The sequence below is a fragment of the Grampus griseus genome (assembly GCF_964374135.1).
Source record: "Grampus griseus genome assembly, chromosome: 9".
In the NCBI taxonomy this organism is placed as follows: Eukaryota; Metazoa; Chordata; class Mammalia; order Artiodactyla; family Delphinidae; genus Grampus; species Grampus griseus.
The window spans coordinates 86,031,296-86,051,035 of NC_139003.1; the positions used below are offsets into that span (position 1 = coordinate 86,031,296).

Here is a 19,740-nt window from a genome sequence, read left to right on the forward strand (position 1 = left end):
GCTCCGGAGCGCAGTGTCAGGGGTCTTGAGTGGCGTCTGAGGGCCAGGTTATGGATTCCACCCAGATTTACATCTGGGCCCCCCATGCAACTTTCACTCACTCCACTCTCATCAACAAACTTTCCTCCCACACCCCACTTCTTCCAGAAGCTCATTCAAGTTTCAAATTCCAAAAATGGTTCAGCATTTTCTCTGTTACATTGCCACAATCACTTCAATGAGGAGTTTAGAGAAAGAGTATGTAAAACATGTGGGGTTAACATATTGTATTCATATGACAGTCTGATTTATTAACTTTCCCCTTGTTTTCCTGACTACATTCTTTCCACCAGTTTCTCAACTGGAGTAATTCTCCATGTAAGAAATTTCTAGATACAAATTTATTTTATGACAATATTTTTTTAAAAAATAAATTTATTTATTTACGTTTGGCTGGGTTGGGTCTTCATTGCTACGCACAGGCTTTCTCTAGTTGAGCAGGGTCTACTTTTGTTGCGGTGTGTGGGCTTCTCACTGCAGTGGCTTCTCTTGTTGCAGAGCACGGGCTCTAGGCATGCGGGCTTCACTAGTTGTGGCTTGTGGGCTCAGTAGTTGTGGCTCATGGGCTCTAGAACACAGGCTCAGTAGTTGTGGCACATAGGCTTAGTTGCTCCACTGTATGTGGGATCTTCCCAGACCAGGGCTCAAACTTGTGTCCCCTGCATTGGCAGGCAGATTCTTAACCACTGTGCCACCAGGGAAGTCCCTGATAATCTTTTTCACTTACTTCAATCTCTAGCTTTGAACAAATCTGGAATTTCTACATGTAATGTATTTTGTCATGTATTTACTCAATACTTCGTTTTAAAAATCCTTATGGATTTCTAAGTGACTAAACCACTCTGTATTTATCTTGTTAGGCTGAATTGGCAATAGAAGATCTTTTGGAATACATGTGCTTTTCAGCATGTATTTCAGGCTCCTTTTATACTTTTGTTCCTAGCATCTGCTTTATTTTGCTTATTGTTACCATTCCTACTTAAAGTACATAGTTTATATTCTTTAGCTTCTTCAGTGTCATTTCCATTTTCTCAGTTTGGAAATTTACACATGGTTCTTTAAGTCAGGACTAACACTTTACTTTAAGCTATATGATGCTTAAATTGAGCTGCTTGGCTGCTGTTTCTTCAGCTTTTACAGAAAGCAGCCTCTTGGCAAACAAAACTCAGCAAAATATTGGACACTTAGTAGCAGTTTTGTCTCAAGGATCAGATAACTTTCTGTGTGGGAGATAGAATAGGGGGGAAACGTGTCACCTAGGTTAGACATTCAGGCTGTTGTACACAGTGGCTGTTACCACAGTTCTCTCTTTATAACCAGGTTGCATGCACGTACATGGGTGCTACGTGAGATTGGCGGGTGACTCGCCTTTGTTGGGAGTCCGGAGGTCCATCTGCACCCCAGTCACCCACCTTTGTCTCCTGTGAAACTAGCTCAATTCTCCCAAACCCTACATGCCAGCAGCTAATTCCAATAACTTAAAAAAAAAAAATCTAGTTTTAATGTTTATAGAAATTTAAAAAGTTTACAGAAATTTGTTGGTGAGGTAATGCTTTCAAAGATTTCTGTCGAGTCTCAGCTGAATCTTCTTTTTGTCCACCTAACAGCAGTTTTAGGAAATGTTCAGCAGCTGGAAGTAAACTGCGGCAGAGAAAGGGAAATGTCTGCCACAGTCGTTTCCCTTAAAAGTCAGAGGGGGAGTCAGCATGAAGCACAGCCTGGGCTTCGGCCCCCAAAGAGAAGCAGAGAGAGAGAGGGAGACCGAGGGCCAGAAAGGGGACAGACTATCAGAGAGCGGGGAGATCAAGGACCCAGGGGAAAATAGCTCCTCTCAACTCTCATAATGCCTGCCAGTCTCTTGCCAGGAACCTCTGGGTGTGTGAGTAGTCAGGGACCCAACAAGACTTCCCTCCTCTTCTGGCGGGAAGAGAGGAATCAGAGAAGCTTTAGCTGTTTCCAGCCTCTGTTAATAACTTCACCTCATCTCAGATCTTTGGCTATCCAGAACCTCCTTCCTCCTGTTATTCTTCCATACTAACTCCAGAACCAATTTTGGTTGAAGTGAACTTACCCAATCCATATTTACACTGCTTATAGTTAGGGCTTGCCTTTTCAACACAATCCTGTTGTCTCTGTCATCCCTTTCCTGTTTCCTTTTGCACCTCACTTCTTTTCAGGAAGGAACACACTGGCCCATGTAGTTAGGCCTGAGAGCCCTGAATGAAAATATTTAGCTTGGAGGGAAGAGGTGAGGCGAGAGAGAAAGATACATGAGGAATCTTTGAAATTCTCTCTTTCTTTATCCTTCCAACTATGTGCAGCCGTACAGTGTGTACTAACTTAGTACTGAAGCAGGGCCATTTTAAGACTTTCATAGGACTTTGACACTTTTAATTTTGGAAACTCCATCACACATCATGGCAAACATATTAAAATGCACCCATGTCTCACATTACATATGTATTTTTTGTTGCAAAAACCTTCAAGTGGATTTTATAATTTTGCCTTTAAATTTTATTTGGCTACTGGTAATGGATGGAATATACATTTGCCTACGATTTCTCAACATACTCAGGAATCTGACCAAAGAATTATTTCCAATAGCATCAAATTTCATGAATATTTAAATTTAGCAATTAATGGGGTTGGCATATGTTGTGTTTTGTAGATATTTAATTTAAATTTATTAATTTTAGTATTGTAATTTTCTTATCATATTTCTGAAACAATATTCATTTTCCAAGCCCCCGGACTTCTTCCAGTTATCTGGAAAACTTGGAGGCCTGGCACTGAGACTAATGAAAGAACTTCCTAGGAAGAGGCATAGGCAATGCAAAGGTGCTGGGAGAGGAAAGAGCTTGGCTCATTGGGGTAGAGTAGGAAGAATGATGTGGTTGGGCAGGATTGAGTGAAAGGCAGGGAGGCAGGAGAGGCTGACCAGGTCAGGCCACCCAAGGCCTACCACGAAGCTTTGTGAACCACTGTCCATAGAAGGTAACTACCTCAGCCTATTAAGTTTCTTTTTCAATGAGCCAGACATACCTTCAATCTAGATCATGAAAGGCAGATTTCTGTTATTAATTTGTTTAGTGGTACGTTCTCCTACTTCTGAAATCTTACGTAGCCACTTAGTCTAAAGGGAGATTTTTAGGAAAATCTAACTTTGGAGAAATAAATGACTCAAAAGTCAACGGTTTGGACATGAATCTGGGAACATGGCCATTTTATTCATTCCTTTGGCAGGTCCTAAGCCTCTGTTCTCTGATATATATTTTCAAGTGGTCCATCAGCCTGTTCCTTGCAACATTGTAAGCATATGTGGATGACACTACTGGCCTCTGAGCTTAGCTCCTTCTACTGCTTCTCCTATTATCATTACCATCTATGCTCACACAGCAGTTACAATTATATTAAAAATATGATCACATCACTCCCTTGCTTCAAATTATTTACTGGATTCCCGTAACACTTAAAATCCAAAGTCTCTCTGTTGCTCTATAAGGCCCTAACATAATCTATCAATAGTTCCTTGCTTGCCTCAGGACCTTTGCTCTTGCTGTTTCTGCCTGTAATCATTTCCTTGCACACTTTCACATCAGTGTTTCTTTCTCATATTCTGGTCTCTACACTCCCAGGAAGGTTTCCCTAAACATTTTACCTAAAATAGTCTGACTCTCCACTTATGTCATCTAACATTCCATTCCTTTATCCTCACAGCAATTACCACTATCTGGAATATTATTACAAATTTGTTTACTTGCTCAGTTTTGATTTTCTCCTCTAGAAAATAAGCTCCACAAACAAAGGGCTTTTCTATCTTCACCTTTAGTACCAAGTGCTATACCTTCAGGACAAACAGCACTTGTAGTGCAATCAATAAACAGTTGAATGTATAAATTAGCCTATCAACAAATGAAAAATTTCATGTAATGAAACCCTCAGGATGAAAAAGCCTAATAAATAGGATTTATTTTAGAAACTCATTTATAAATTTATTTGGGGGTATATTCAATTATATTATCAATTTTATAGAGGCACTGATTCCCCTGGGTACTGAAAATACTTTCTTCATAGCTGTTGAAAATAATAGTGACTTTTCAGTTTGTCACTCAATGTATTTACCTTATCTTTTTGCTAAGCTTCCCAATCACTTGCTGAGAAATGGTAGTTGAAGTGGCTCTTGGGAGCCAGTTCACCCCAGCTGACTTTCTTCAGCAGCACAATTTGAGTTGATTTATTATTCTAATAGTTTTTGTAAAAAATAATCCCAAGAAGACTCTAGGCTTACTAATAAACAATTTAAGCTGACAAAATTTCTATGTAAATTATGGGTTGATGTTCAATGAAAGAAAAATCCTAAAGATATTTACTTGGCTATCATTTTTATTCTATAAGCAAATTCATTTTATAAAGGGATAGTTATAAATTTGTTTCTCTTGTGACCTAAGGGATCAAGGCTGTCCAAAGTTTCAGCAGGGCACTAATCCAACCTCTCCTTTGTCAATGTTTACCAATGACACCTTCCTTGTATTAGTATCAGGCAACCTCCTTGACTATTTTCATGAGACCAGTCCAAAGGAATAAAGATCTGCATGTAGAAAAGACTCTTGACTCTTAACCCCTGCAAATACATATTCCTATTTTTAAAAATTAACCAAAAGGTAGCAGAAGAAAAGGTAGATCTCGTTAAAAAGTGTTTCGCCCACTGCTTGCTAAATGTGTATTAGATCTGCCTGTGGGCTTGACAGTCCCCACAAATGCATGTCAGGTTTGTGCAAGCATGAGCTCTGAAGGGATTTTTCTAGGCCAGTTAGGAAATCTTTTTGTGTTATCCATTACTACACATTACTGTTGATTCTTGATGGTTCTTATAATCTAGAAGTATCTTAACAACCACTTTATAGCTCCTATTGTACAGCTTAAAACACATTCCACTCATTGTTCAGTTCTGCTATATTATTATATGACTATTATATAATGCTAAATTATTGATTTTCTTCAATTGGTAATAGAGCCACAGTACTATTTCTTACCTTTTACTGCAAGTGAATTGTGTTTAATTTGTATTATGAGATAAACAGGCTTTTAGGATCCTTTTAGTCTGGGATTTTCCCCTAGGCAACTCTTGCTTCTCATAAAATATACAAATTCTTTTTTGTTGTGCATGTTTATAGATGCCCCATGAGATATGAACATACATTTTTTGAATCCAGTTTTATTGAGATATAATTGCCATATGCCATTGTATTAGGCATACAACACAACGATCTGATATATGTATATGCTGCAAAATGATCACTACAATAAGTTTAGCTAACATCTATCACCTCACAGTTACAAAATTTTTTCTTGTGATGAGAACTTTTAAGATCTACTCTCTTAGCAACTTTCAAATATAAAATACAGTACTATTAATTACAGTCATAATGCTGTACATTACATCTCCAGAACTTATTAATCTCGTAAGTGAAAAGTTTGTGCCTTTTGATTCACTTCACCCATTTTGCCCATCTTCCACCCCCCAACTCTGGCAACCACCAATCTCTCTCTGTATCTATGAGTTTGTATTTTTTTCAAAGTCCATCCATGTTGTCACAAATGGTAGAATTTCCTTCTTTTTTATGGATGAAAATACTCCATTGTATGTATCATACTGTCTTTATCATACATTCACACATCGATGGACGCTCTTGTTATCTCCGTGTCTTGGCTATTGTAAATAATGCTGCCACAAACATGGGAGGGGGGGAGGAACAAATATATTTTCAAGATAGTGATTTCATTTCTTTCAGATACATACTCAGAAGCAGAATTGCTGGATTGTATTTTTAATTTTTTGAGGAACCTCCATAAAGTTTTCCATAATGGCTGCACCAATTTACATTCCCACCAACAGTGCACAAGGGTCCCCTTTCACCACATCCTTGCCAATACTTGTTATTTCTTGTTTTTTTGATAACAGCCACTCTAACTTGTGTGAGGTGATATCACATTGTGGTTTTGATTTGCATTTCCCTGATGATTAGTGATGGTGAGCATCTTTCCATGTACCTGTTGGTCATCTGTACATCTTCTTTGGTAAAATGTCTATTTAGATCCTTTGCCCATTTTTTTTTTTTTTTTGTGGTACCCGGGCCTCTCACTGTTGTGGCCTCTCCCGTTGCGGAGCACAGGCTCCGGACGCGCAGGCTCAGCGGCCATGGCTCACGGGCCTAGCTGCTCCGCGGCACGTGGGATCTTCCCAGGCCGGGGCATGAACCCGTGTCCCCTGCATCGGCAGGTGGACTCTCAACCACTGCGCCACCAGGGAAGCCCCCATTTTTTAAAAAAAATTTATTTATTTATTTATTTTTGGCTGTGTTGGGTCTTCGTTCCTGTGCGAGGGCTTTCTTTAGTTGCGGCAGGCGGGGGCCACTCTTCATTGCGGTGCGCAGGTCTCTCACTATTGCAGCCTCTCTTGTTGTGAAGCACAGGCTCCAGATGCACAGGCTCAGTAGCTGTGGCTCACGGGCCTAGTTCCTCCGCGGCATGTGGGATCTTCCCAGACCAGGGCTCGAACCCGTGTGCCCTGCATTGGCAGGCAAATTCTCAACCACTGGACCACCAGGGAAGCCCTGCCCATTTTTAAAATTAGATTGTTTAGGGGTCTTTATATATTTTAGATATTAACACATCAGATATAGGATTTGTAAGTATTTTCTCCCATACTGTAGGTTCCCTTTCCATTTTGTTGCCAGTTTTCCTTGCTGTGCATAAGCTTTTCAGTTTAATATAGTTAATATAGTCCCACTTGTGATTTTTTGCTTTCACGGCCTTTGCTTTGGTGTCAAATGCAAAAAAATAATTGCCAAGACCGATGTAAAGGAGCTTACTGCCTATGTTTTCTTCTACGAGTTTTATGGCTTCAGGTCTTATGTTCAAGTCTTTGATCCATTTTGAGTAAATTTTTGTGTGTGGTTTTGTGTAGTCCAGTTGTTTTCTTTAGTGTTTCGCTGTTCAGTTTTCCAAACACCATTTATTGAAGGGAGTCCTTTCCCGATTGTATATTCTTGGCTCTTTTGTCAAAAATTAATTGATCATACATGGATTTGTTTATTTCTGGGCTCTCTTTTCTGTTCTCTATTGATCTACATGTCTGTTTTTATGCCAATACCATACTGTTTTGATTACTATAGCTCTGTAATATAGTTGGAAACCAGGGAGTATGATGCCTCCTGCTTTATTCTTCTTTCTCAAGATTTTGTTGCCTATTTGAGGGTCTTTTGTGGTTTTTATACAACTATTTGGATTGTTTCTTCTATTTTTGTGAAAAATGCCACTGGAATTTTGATAGGGATTGCACTGAATCTGTAGGTTACTTTGGGTAGTATGGACATTATAACAATATTACTCATTCCAATCCATGAGCACTGATTATATTTCCATTTTTCTGTGTCTTCTTCAATTTCTTTCATCAACGTCTTACTGTCTTCAGTGTACAGATTTTTCACTTCCTTGGTCAAATTTATTGCTAGGCATTTTATTCTTTCTGATGCAATTGTAAATGGAATTGCTTTCTTATTTTTTCTTTCTGATAGTTCATTGTAAACATATAGAAATGCTATTGATTTTTTGTGTATTGATTTTGTATCCTGCAACTTTGCTGAACCTGTTTACTAGTTCTAGCAGTTTCTGTGGAGTCTTTATTTTTTCTATCTATAATGATATAATATCACATCATCTGCAAATACAGACTGTTTTACTTCTTCCTTTCTATTTTGGAGACTTTTGTCTTTCTTGCCTAATTGCTCTGGCTAGGACTTTCAGGACTATGTTGAATAAAAGTGGTGAGAGTGGGCATCCTTGTCTTGTTCCTGATCTTAGAGCAAATGCATTCAGCCTTTCATCATCGAGTGGGCTTGTCATAGATGGCCTTAATTATGTTGAGGTATGTTCCCTTTATATGTACTATGTTGAGAGTTTTTATCATAAATAGATTTTGAAGTTTGTCAAATGCTTTTTCTGCATCTATTGAGATGATCATATAATTTTTATCTTTTTTTTTTAAATTTTATTTATTTTTCTACAGCAGGTTCTTTTTAGTTATCTATTTTATACATATTAGTGTATATATGTCATTCCCCATTTCCCATTTCATCCAACCACCACCACTACCCCTGCCACTTTCCCCACTTGGTGTACATACATTTATTCTCTACATCTGTGTCTCTATTTCTGCCCTGCAAACCGGTTCATCTGTACCATTTTTCTAGGTTCCACATATATGCATTAATATACAACATTTGTTTTTCTCTTCCTGACTTACTTAACTCTGTATGACAGTCTCTAGATCCATCCACATCTCTACAAATGACCCAATTTTGTTCCTTTTTATGGCTGAGTAATATTCCATTGTATATATGCACCACATCTTCTTTATCCATTCGTCTGTCGATGGGCATTTAGGTTGCTTCCATAAGCTGGTTATTGTAAATAGTGCTGCAATGAACTTTGGGGTGCATGTGTCTCTTTGAATTATGGTTTTCTCTGGGTATATACCCAGTAGTGGGATTGCTGGATCATATGGTAATTCTATTTTTGTTTTTTAAGGAACCTCCATACTGTTCTCCATAGTGGCTGTATCAATTTACATTCCCACCAAGAGTGCAAGAGGGTTCCCTTTTCTCCACACCCTCTCCAGCATTTGTTGTTTGTAGATTTTCTGACGATGCCCATTCTAACTGGTGTGAGGTGATACCTCATTGTAGTTTTGATTTGCATTTCTTTAATAATTAGTGATGTTGAGCAGCTTTTCATGTGCTTCGTAGCCATCTGTATGTCTTCTTTGGAGAGATGTCTATTTAGGTCTTCTGTCCATTTTTGGATTGGGTTGTTTGTTTTTCTAATATTGAGCTGAATGAGCTGTTTATATATTTTGGAGATTAATCCTTTGTCTGTTGATTCATTTGCAAATATTTTCTCCCATTCTGAGGGTTGCCTTTTGGTCCTGTTTATAGACCAAAGCTTTGCAAAAGCTTTTAAGTTTCATTAGGTCCTATTTGTTTATTTTTGTTTTTATTTCCATTACTCTAGGAGGTGGATCAAAACAGATCTGCTGAGATTTATGTCAAAGAGTGTTCTTCCTACGTTTTCCTCTAAGAGTTTTATCGTGTCTGGTCCTACATTTAGGTCTCTAATCCATTTTGAGTTTATTTTTGTGTATGGTGTTACGGAGTGTTCTAATTTCGTTCTTTCATATGTAGCTGTCCAGTTTTCCCAGCACCACTTATTGAAGAGGCTGTCTTTTCTCCATTGTATACCCTTGCCTCCTTTGTCACAGATTAGTTGACCATAGGTGCGTGGGTTTATCTCTGGGCTTTCTATCTTGTTCCATTGATCTATATTTCTGTTTTTGTGCCAGTACCATATTGTCTTGATTACTGTAGCTTTGTAGTATAGTCTGAAGCCAGGGAGTCTTATTCCTCCAGCTCCGTGTTTTTCCCTCAAGACTGCTTTGGCTATTCGGGGTCTTTTGTGTCTCCACACAAATTTTAAGATTTTATGTTCTAGTTCTGTAAAAAATGCCACTGGTAATTTGATAGGGATTGCATTGAATCTGTAGATTGGTTTGGGTAGTATAGTCATTTTCACAATATTGATTCTTCCAATCCAAGAACATGGTATATCTCTCCATCTGTTTGTGTCATCTTTGATTTCTTTCATCAGTGTCTTATACTTTTCTGAGTAGAGGTCTTTTGTCTCCCTTGGTAGGTATATTCCTAGGTATTTTATTCTTTTTGTTGCAATGGTAAATGGGAGTGTTTCCTTCATTTCTCTTTCAGATTTTTCATCATTAGTGTATAGGAATGCAAGAGATTTCTGTGCATTAATTTTGTATCCTGAAACTTTATCAAATTCATTGATTAGCTCTAGTAGTTTTCTGGTGGCATCTTTATGATTCTCTATGTATAGTATCATGTCATCTGCAAACAGTGATAGTTTTACTTCTTCTTTTCCAATTTGTATTCCTTTAATTTCTTTTTCTTCCTTGATTGCCGTGGTTAGGACTTCCAAAACTATGTTGAATAAGAGTGGCGAGAGTGGACATCCTTCTCTTGTTCCTGATCTTAGAGGAAATGCTTTCAGTTTTTCACCATTGAGAATGGTATTTGCTGTGAACCCATGTCATATATGGCCTTTATTATGTTGAGGTAGGTTCCCTCTATGCTCACTTTCTGGAGAGTTTTTATCATAAATTGGTGTTGAATTTTGTCAAAAGATTTTTCTGCATCTATTGAGATGATCATATGGTTTTTATTCTTCAATTTGTTAATATGGTGTGTCACATTGATTGATTTGCATATATTGAAGAATCCTTTCATCCTTGCAAATAATTCCACTTGATTATGGTGTATGAACCTTTTAATGTGTTGTTGGTTTCTGTTTGTTAGTATTTTGTTGAGGATTTTTGCATCTGTATCCATCAGAGATATTGGTATGTATTTTTCTTTTTTCTAGTATCTTTGTCTGGTTTTGGTATCAGGGTGATGATGGCCTCATAGAATGAGTTTGGGAGTGTTCCTTCCTCTGCAATTTTTTGGAAGAGTTTGAGAAGGATGGGTGTTAGCTCTTCTCTAAATGTTTGACAGAATTCACCTGTGAAGCTATCTGGTCCTGGACTTTTGTTTGTTGGAAGATTTTTAATCACAGTTTCAATTTCATTACTTGTGATTCGTCTGTTCATATATTCTAGTTCTTCCTGGTTCAGTCTTGGAAGGGTATACCTTTCTAAGAATTTGTCCATTTCTTCCAGGTTGCCTATTTTATTGGCATAGAGCTGCTTGTAGTAGTCTCCTAGGATGCTTCACATTTCTGCGGTGTCCATTGTAACTTCTTTTTCAATTCTAATTTTATTGACTCCTCTCCATCTTTTTCTTGATGAGTCTGACTAAAGGTTTATCAATTTTATTTATCTTCTCAAAGAACCAGCTACTAGTTTTATTGATCTTTCCTATTGTTTTCTTCATTTCTATTTCATTTATTTCTGCTCTGACGTTCATGATTTCTTTCCTTCTACTAACTTTGGTTTTGTCTGTTCTTCTTTCTCTAGTTCCTTTAGGTGTAAGGTTAGATTGTTTATTTGAGATGTTTCTTGTTTCTTGAGGGAGGCTTGTATTGCCATAAACTTCCCTCTTAGAACTGCTTTTGCTGCATCCTGTAGGTTTTGGATTGTCGTGTTTTCGTTGTCATTTCTCTCCAGGTATTTTCTGATTTCCTCTTTGATTTCTTCAGTGATCTCTTGGTTATTCAGTAACATACTGTTTAGCCTCCATGTGTTTGTGTTTTTTTAAAGTTTTTTTCCCTGTAATTGATTTCTAATCTCATAGCATTGTGGTTGGAAAAGATGCTTGATATGATTTCAATTTTCTTTAATTTACTGAGGCTTGATTTGTGACCCAAGAGGTGATCTATCTGGGAGAATGTTCCATGTGCATTTGAGAAGAAAGTGTAATCTGCTGTTTTTGGATGGAATGTCCTATAAATATCAATTAAATCTATCTGGACTATTGTGTCACTTAAAGCTTGTGTTTCCTTACTAATTTTCTGTTTGGATGATCTGTCTGTTGCGTTAAGTGAGGTGTTAAAGTTCCCCACTATTATTGTGTTACTGTTGATTTCCTCTTTTATAATTGTGAGCAGTTGCTTTATGTACTGAGCTGCTCCTATGTTGGTGCATATATATTTATAACAGTTATATCTGCTTCTTGGATTGATCCTTTGATCATTATGCAGTTTCCTTCCTTGTCTCTTGTAACATTCTTTATTTTAAAGTCTATTTTATCTGATATGAGTATTGCTACTCCAGCTTTCTTTTGATTTCCATGTGCATGGAATATCTTTTTCCATCCACTTTCAGTCTGTATGTGCCCCTAGGTCTGAAGTGGGTCTCTTGTAGACAGCATATATATGGGTCTTGTTTTTTTATCCATTCAGCAAGCCTGTGTCTTTTGGTTGGAGCGTTTAATCCATTCACGTTTAAGGTAATTATCGATATGTATGTTCCTATTACCATTTTCTTAATTGTTATGGGTTTGTTTTTGTAGGTCCTTTTCTTCTCTTGTGTTTCCCACTTAGAGACGTTCCTAGAGCATTTGTTGTAGAGCTGGTTTAGTGGTGTTGAATTCTCTTAGCTTTTGCTTGTCTGTAAAGCTTTTGATTTCTCCATTGAACCTGAATGAGATTCTTGCCGGGTAGAGAAATCTTGGTTGTAGGTTCTTCCCTTTCATCACTTTAAATATGTCATGCCCTCCCTTCTGGCTTGTAGAGTTTCTGCTGAGAAATCAGCTCTTAACCCTATGGGAGTTCCCTTGTATTTTATTTACCATTTTTCCCTTTCTGGTTTCAAAATTTTTTCTTTCTTTTGTTTTTGCCAAATTGATTACTATGTGTCTTGGTGTGTTTCTCCTTGGATTTATCCTGTATGGGAGTCTCTGTGTTTCCTGGACTTGGGTAGCTATTTCCTTTCCCATGTCAGGCAAGTTTTTGACAATAATCTCTTCAAATATTTTCTCTGGTCCTTTCTCTCTCTCTTCTCCTTCTGGACCCCTATAATGCGAATGTTGTTGTGTTTAAGAGGTCTCTTAGGCTGTCTTCATTTCTTTTTATTCTTTTTTCTTTATTCTGTTGCCCAGCAATGAATTCCACCATTCTGTCTTCCAGGTCACTTATCCGTTCTTCTGCCTCAGTTATTCTGCTACTGATTCCTTCTAGTGTAGTTTTCATTTCAGTTATTGTATTGTTCATCTCTGTTTGTTTGTTCTTTAATTCTTCTAGGTCTTTGTTAAACATTTCTTGCATCTTCTCGATCTTTGCCTTCATTCTTTTTCCAAGGTCCTGGATCATCTTCACTATCATTATTCTGAATTCTTTTTCTCGAAGGTTGCCTATCTCCACTTCATTTAGTTGTTATTCTAGGGTTTTATTTTGTTCCTTCATCTGGTACATAGCCGTCTGCCTTTTCATCTTGTCTATCTTTCTGTGAATGTGGGCTTTGTTCCACAGGCTGCAGGATTGTAGTTCTTCTTGCTTCTGCTGTGTGCTCTCTGGTGGATGAGGCTACCTAAGAGGCTTGTGCAAGTTTCCTGATGGGAGGGAATGGTGGTGGGTAGAGCTGGCTGTTGCTCTGGTGGGCAGAGCTCAGTAAAACTTTAATCTGCTTGTCTGCTGATGGGTGGGGCTGGGTTGCTTCCCTGTTGGTTGCTTGACCTGAGGCAACCCAACACTGGAGCCTACCTGGGCTATTTGGTGGGGCTAATGGCGGACTCTGGGACGGCTCATGCCAAGGAGTACTTCCCAGAACTTCTGCTGCCAGTGTCCTTGATCTCACAGTGAGACACAGCCACCCCCTGCCTTGGCAGGAGACTCTCCAACACTAGCAGGTAGGTCTGGTTCAGTCTCCCCTGGGGTCACTGCTCCTCCCCCTGCATCCTGATGCGCACACTACTTTGTACGTGCCCTCCAAGAGTGGAGTCTCTGTTTCCCCCAGTCTTGTCAAAGTCCTGCAATGAAATCCCACTAGCCTTCAAAGTCTGATTCTCTAGGAATTCTTCCTCCTGTTGCCAGACCCCCAGGTTGGGAAGCCTGACATGGGGCTCAGAACCTTCACTCCAGTGGGTGGTCTTCTGTGGTATAAGTGTTCTTCAGTTTGTGAGTCACCCACCTAGCAGCTATGGGATTTGATATTATTGTGATTGCGCCCCCTCCTACCATCTCATTGTGGCTTCTCCTTTGTCTTTGGATGTGGGGTATCTTTTTTGGTGAGTTCCAGTGTCTTCCTGTCGATGACTGTTCAGTTAGTTGTGATTCCGGTGCTCTTGTATGAGGGAGTGAGCACACGTCCTTGTACTCAGCCATCTTGAACCAATCTCTATCTTTCATTTTATTAATGTGGTGTATCACTTGACTGATTTTCACATGTGGAATTACCCTTGTGTCTCAGGAATAAATCCCACTTTATCATGGTATATATTCTTTTAATGTGTTGTTGAATTAGATTTGCTAGTATTTTGCTGAGGATTTTTGTATCTATGTTCATCAGGAATCTTGGTCTGTAATTTTCTTTTCTCATGACACCCTTGCTTAGTTTTGGTGTCAGAGTAATGCTGGCCTTGTAAAATGGGTTTCGAAGTATTCCTCTCTCTTCTATACTTTTTGGAGGGCTTTGAGAAGAACTGGTATTAATTCTTAGAATGTCTAGTAAAATTCACCAGTGAAGCCCTCTCTTTATCTTGTGTGTATCTACTCTGAGTTTTTACTTTGTGGATACCATGAGGTTTATATAAAACATCTTACATTTGTAACAGTCTATTTTAAACTGATAACAACTTAAGTCAAATGCACACTAAAGCTCTACATTTTTACCCCCCTCCACCATGTTTCATGTTTTAGGTGTCATAATTTACATCTTTTTTATCTTGTCTATCTGTTAACAAATTATTATAGTTACAGCTATTTTTTTTTTTTACTATTTTTGTCTTTTAACCTTCATACTAGATTTATAAGTGATTTACTCACTACCACTACAACATGAGAGTATTTTGAAGTTAACTATATATTTACCTTTAGCTGTGAGATTTACACTTTTATATCTGTTCCTGTTATTAACTAGAGCCCTTCTGTTTCAGCTTGAAGACTGTCCTTTATCACATTTCTTGTAAAGCCCATCTAGTGGTGAACTCCTTTAGCCTTTGCCTGTCTGGAAAACTCCTTATCTCTTCTACTAAAACGAACTGCCAATTCTAATATGCTATGATGACCATACCCTCATAGTTTTACAAATTTTGAAACCAAAACTCTAGATAATATGATAGCAATGTCCTTTTCACCTGTATACTTAGCTAGTCTACTAGATAAGACAGAGGAATGTAAAGGTCCCTTGGTATTATCACTAATAGTATTAGTCAAATAATCTTTAATAAATCTCAATTAAAATAACTCCCTTAGTGATCTTAAAATATATGGAAGAGGCTTTAAAGACTATTTTTAGAACACAAAGCAGACAGAGGTTCTGATTTCAGATACTATGTATGGAAGAAAGGAAAGTACTACAAATAATTAAAGGCAATTCATTTCCCCATGGAAAAATGTGCTCTAAGATGACATATTGTAAAGTGATTTATAGCATATTGACTGTAGTTCTTCTAATGAAAAAACAATTGTCCAAGTTTTCCCTGGAGAACACTCTCAGTAACAACAATCCATGCTCATGAAAAGCCATGAGTTAGAAAATGAGAACCAAATGAACTCTCAGCTGGCAAAAGCCAACAATAATTAATTTAACACCAGTCATTTGTAGAGAACGTGTATACATTTCAAAATTTCCCTTGAGAAAAACAGGTCATTGAACGGCAGAGGCCACATATTTGAAAATGTTCAAAGAATTTTAACTTAATAACATGCTCCAAAGGTTTTACATTAAAAAAACCCCTTGTTTTTAGGACTAGGTAGTTATGATAAATAGTTCGTCAATATCATCATTTGAATTTCAGTATCGTAATAAGTGTTTCTGAAAAACATCGCTAAAGTGAGTTCACACTGAACTTGGAACTTGGACTATATATTCTTCAACAGCAGCAGAGAGAAAACGGTGTCATTAAATGGGGCTTTATTCTGATTCATTGGCTAAGAAAATGGGAACAGTTTGAAATCTTCCATGTTGTTTCATTTTAATGAGCAGAGAGCATTTTTCATGTCCTTATTAAAGCGGTTAATGTGTTTCTCTAGTCTCATTATCACCACCAGAGTATAGTCTCTGTTGTTTCATAGGCAAGACAACTCCTTTTCGTTTCAGAGAAGTCAAATTTGATTGCTCACATGTGGTTGTTAATAAAACTCCTATGGCGCTGCTCAAGGTGCCCATGGGGATTGTACAATTATTTATATTTTCTTATGGTTTTCTATAATTATTGTGATTGTACTTTCACAGAGTAAATGTATCTCCACCAATTAAAGCAGTGGTGGGTTAAGAATATTCATCAGACTTGTGTGAAAGGATATTGTTCTTAGGGTTTTGCAAAGCACAGAAATTAAACTGCTGTTATCATGTATTCAACCCAAGTGTTAAAATTAAAAGGCTCAGCAACTTTGAAGTTTATCTGAGCAGATGTTAACTATTTACAAAAAAATAAACATTATACAGGACTTGCATTCATGATATGATTCTTTGTTGTATTCAAAGTGCTGGAAAGAAAAACTGCTACACAAACTTGGGGGATAGTTTATGGTATATGACCAATTTGGATTATTGTTAATTTAGGTCAATTTAAAATTGCAGAATCATAAAGTTCCAAGAAATCTCATTTTGCTTTACATCTTTGTATCTTACTTGCTTCACCCCTTTATTTTCTTTGAAGACTCCAGGACTAAGAAACAGCATGCATAAAAATAAGCATCTGAGGCTATCAACTAGAAAACACACAATATAACCTTTCATATTTTGTCATAGAGAAATTTCATTCTATCTAGTTTGACAGTGCTTGCAGCAAAAGTGATCAGCTGTACTTCCATGCAATTAGCTGTCATTTTGATGCTAGAATTTTAGCCTGCTGTGTGTGAGATGTGATTGTCCATGCACAATTCCCATCAAAGGTAATTTTATGTGCAATGGTGTGTAAAATTTACCTTTAATTATGATAAGGTCATTGATGGGTCATTTATGATATGTTCTCGGGAGACAATTGCAGTGAATAGCTTTTGGCAAGATTCATCTGGAGAAATTAAATTGGTCTGACCATGACTCAATAGAAAGTAAAAGACTCTTAGAAAATTATTCCTCAATCATGTTTAAAGTTCTAAAGGAACCCAAAGAGGGGCAGTTTGCACAGTGGTGAAGGTTGTGAGTTTTGAAATTATACAGACCTGAGACTTAACCTAGGATCTCTATGCCTAGAAAGTCCTATCTGATCTGGCTTCTGCATATCTCTTGGCTTCTATTTCTGACATTCACTCCCTCATTACCTGGGCTCCAGCACCGTTGGCCTTCTTCCTGGGTTTTGAACATGTCACGGTCACTAATGCTTTGGGAGTCTTTGCACCACAGAGTTTCCTGTAGTTGTACGCTCTTCCTTCAGATCTTCATGTGCCTGGAACTTCCTGCTCTTTTACTTTCCAATTAGTGGAATGTGTTGTATCCACTCTCTGAACTACCCAAACACAGCCTCCTCGTCTCTATCTAAAGTTGCCACCTCCTAACTAGGTAATTACTATTGTGTCATCCTACTGATGGTCTTGAAGTACTAATCATAGTCTTAAGTTATTTATTTACAGCTTAATGTATAATTAAGTTTGCATATGACGATAGGGAGAAAAAAAATCTAAGAATGAAAGGTATCTTGACTAGGAAATCCCACACTCTTGAAACCCCACCGACATTAACTATACAAGTCACTGGTCCAATATTGCTTGATAAAATGGACTAAAAAGAATATCTTTGGGTTGGAGAAACTTCTTGGACTTTATGTAAGACAGCATGAAAATAAAACATGTGATGAGAAGTTTTTTTAAAGTAGTCATTAGAGTGATTTCACTTTTCACTATGATCATGATGGACCTCCATGAAGGGAGAATACGTTAGTCACTTTAGTTATTAACACTTCTTGAAGAGGGTTTTTATATGTAATGGTGGGAAAATGCAAATTTGAGATGAATAAATATAGTGAAATTTTGTATTTATTTAAATCTATCAGTGTTTTGTTTTTAGTCTTCTTTCCCAAGATAACTTACTTGTAGACATAACAGCGACTTTTCAAATGGTTCATGTTCAGCTAATATTTGTCAACAAACGACTAAGTGCTGGATGGACTGGAAGATCATCTTTGGGTTTCAATCCTTAATGCAAATTGTAACAATAACCACAAGAACAAAGATGAAATTCTTACCAAAGGGTCCAGTCGTGGCCACAGTACGGCTGAACATTTCCAAGGTAGAATCCCAGAGATTGAGTGACCTCCACAAGATTGGTAAAGTCAAGACTAATGCTATTGAAAAGTACAGATGTCATGATAATCTCATCAATAGCCCATACATCCTCTCCCTGGGAAGAATGATATGGTTGCCACCATCTGAACTGAATTCCAAACTGTCTTGCATCATCTGGTAATTCTACAGAGATTATTCTAAAGGAGAAAATAGAAGTAAAAATTCAGATTACTTTGATTATCTTAAAATACAAGCATTTATAGCAGGATCTTTTCTTCCTACAGTATAATATTTGAAAAAATAATTCTCCCACTATGACAAACATTCTTGAGATTTCCAATTTCCTGTCTGACTCCAACAAAGTCTTCTCAACACATTTAAAACTGTGACTTTGCTTGCACTCAGCTGCTCTCAGAAAAGCTAACTCAATAAAACATAGTTGTCAATGTGGCAGGATTTGACTAAGTCTGGTAAAGGATCTTGGGCAGCTTGTTACACACATTATACTTTTGGGCTGGTTGGAACCATGGCACTTCCTCATTCCCAAGAGTTCAGCATAGTGTGCAAGGTCACTTGCTGTGTCATGGTGGCTATGACAGTAAACCTGTATCTGACAAATGGGGAAGAAAATTAAGAATAATATCTAATTTCCAGGAGCAATCATTGTACACAGCAGCAAGAACTATATATTAATTGCCACTGCAATGACATCTGCTTGAAAGCTCCATAAATCATAGTACCATGCTGCTCAAATCCGTACACAAGGTGCGATGTGAAACAAATGGCAAATGGAACATTTATCTCCATCAGTGTACAATTATACACCAGGAGAGGTGTTTGCAGTAAACGTACACTGAAGTGACTGAATCTTCTTCCTAGTGAGCAAAGAAAAACTCCCTAAGACAGGTGACTAGCTGGGTAACTTAGAAATAAATTATTTAAAAACTTCAATGTCTAAGGCTGGATTTACTGAGAAATTAGATTGATTTTCATATTTGTATTATGTTCATCTTTAGTTATTACACAAAGAAACATTAAATCACATCTTGAAAATGTAATTTTTTGCATACTGAAAGTTATTAAAAGTAATATCTATTTTTACTTTAAATAATCTGCATATGAAAATATGGGGTGGAATAACACGATTATCACCATTGATTATTTAAACAGTAAAAAATTGGTAGGACTTTTTGTAATGTGAGAAAACATACTTTTTAAATGATGAGAAATCAATGTTCAAATACAGAAATATAAATTAAAAAACATTTCTTAAACTAAAAAGACATAGCTATAACAGGTTTATGATTTTTTTAAGTACTTTCCACAATCTGCTGAATTTTTTTAACCAATGTGAGTTTATTAAAAGAAAAGTACTTATTAAATACTTAATTATTTCAGTAATTTTCACTTTAATTTTCTAAATATTTATTTATTTATTAAATAATTAAATAATATTTAAGTTTACATATCAAATATAGAATAAAATAAACTATATTCAAACTGGCTCAACAATGAAAACATCATGCATTAATTTAATAATTTAATTTGATTAGCATTGTTATTAGAAAATTATAATTTTCTTTTAATATTAATAATTTTAAAAGCAGTTACTGTTCTCGCTGATGAAAATAAATATAATATTAAAAATTAACAACTGAGAAGTAGAATTTTTGGGGCAACTTTAAAGGAAAATAAAGTGCATATGTGTGTGAGAACAGTAACTGAAGTGCCCAATATTTTCCCCAG

General features: G+C 37.0%; 1 protein-coding gene across 1 annotated transcript in view; it reads right to left on the bottom strand.

Moving 5' to 3' along the window:
• Window positions 1–19,740, bottom strand: part of RELN (reelin) — a gene marked incomplete at its 5' end in the record, with an annotated part of 523,328 nt that overhangs the window by 147,272 nt on the left and 356,316 nt on the right. The window contains one exon of the mRNA XM_082662360.1: window positions 17,955–18,191. Coding sequence (XP_082518486.1) covers window positions 17,955–18,191 — 237 coding nt within the window. The remainder of the gene's footprint in view (window positions 1–17,954; window positions 18,192–19,740) is intronic.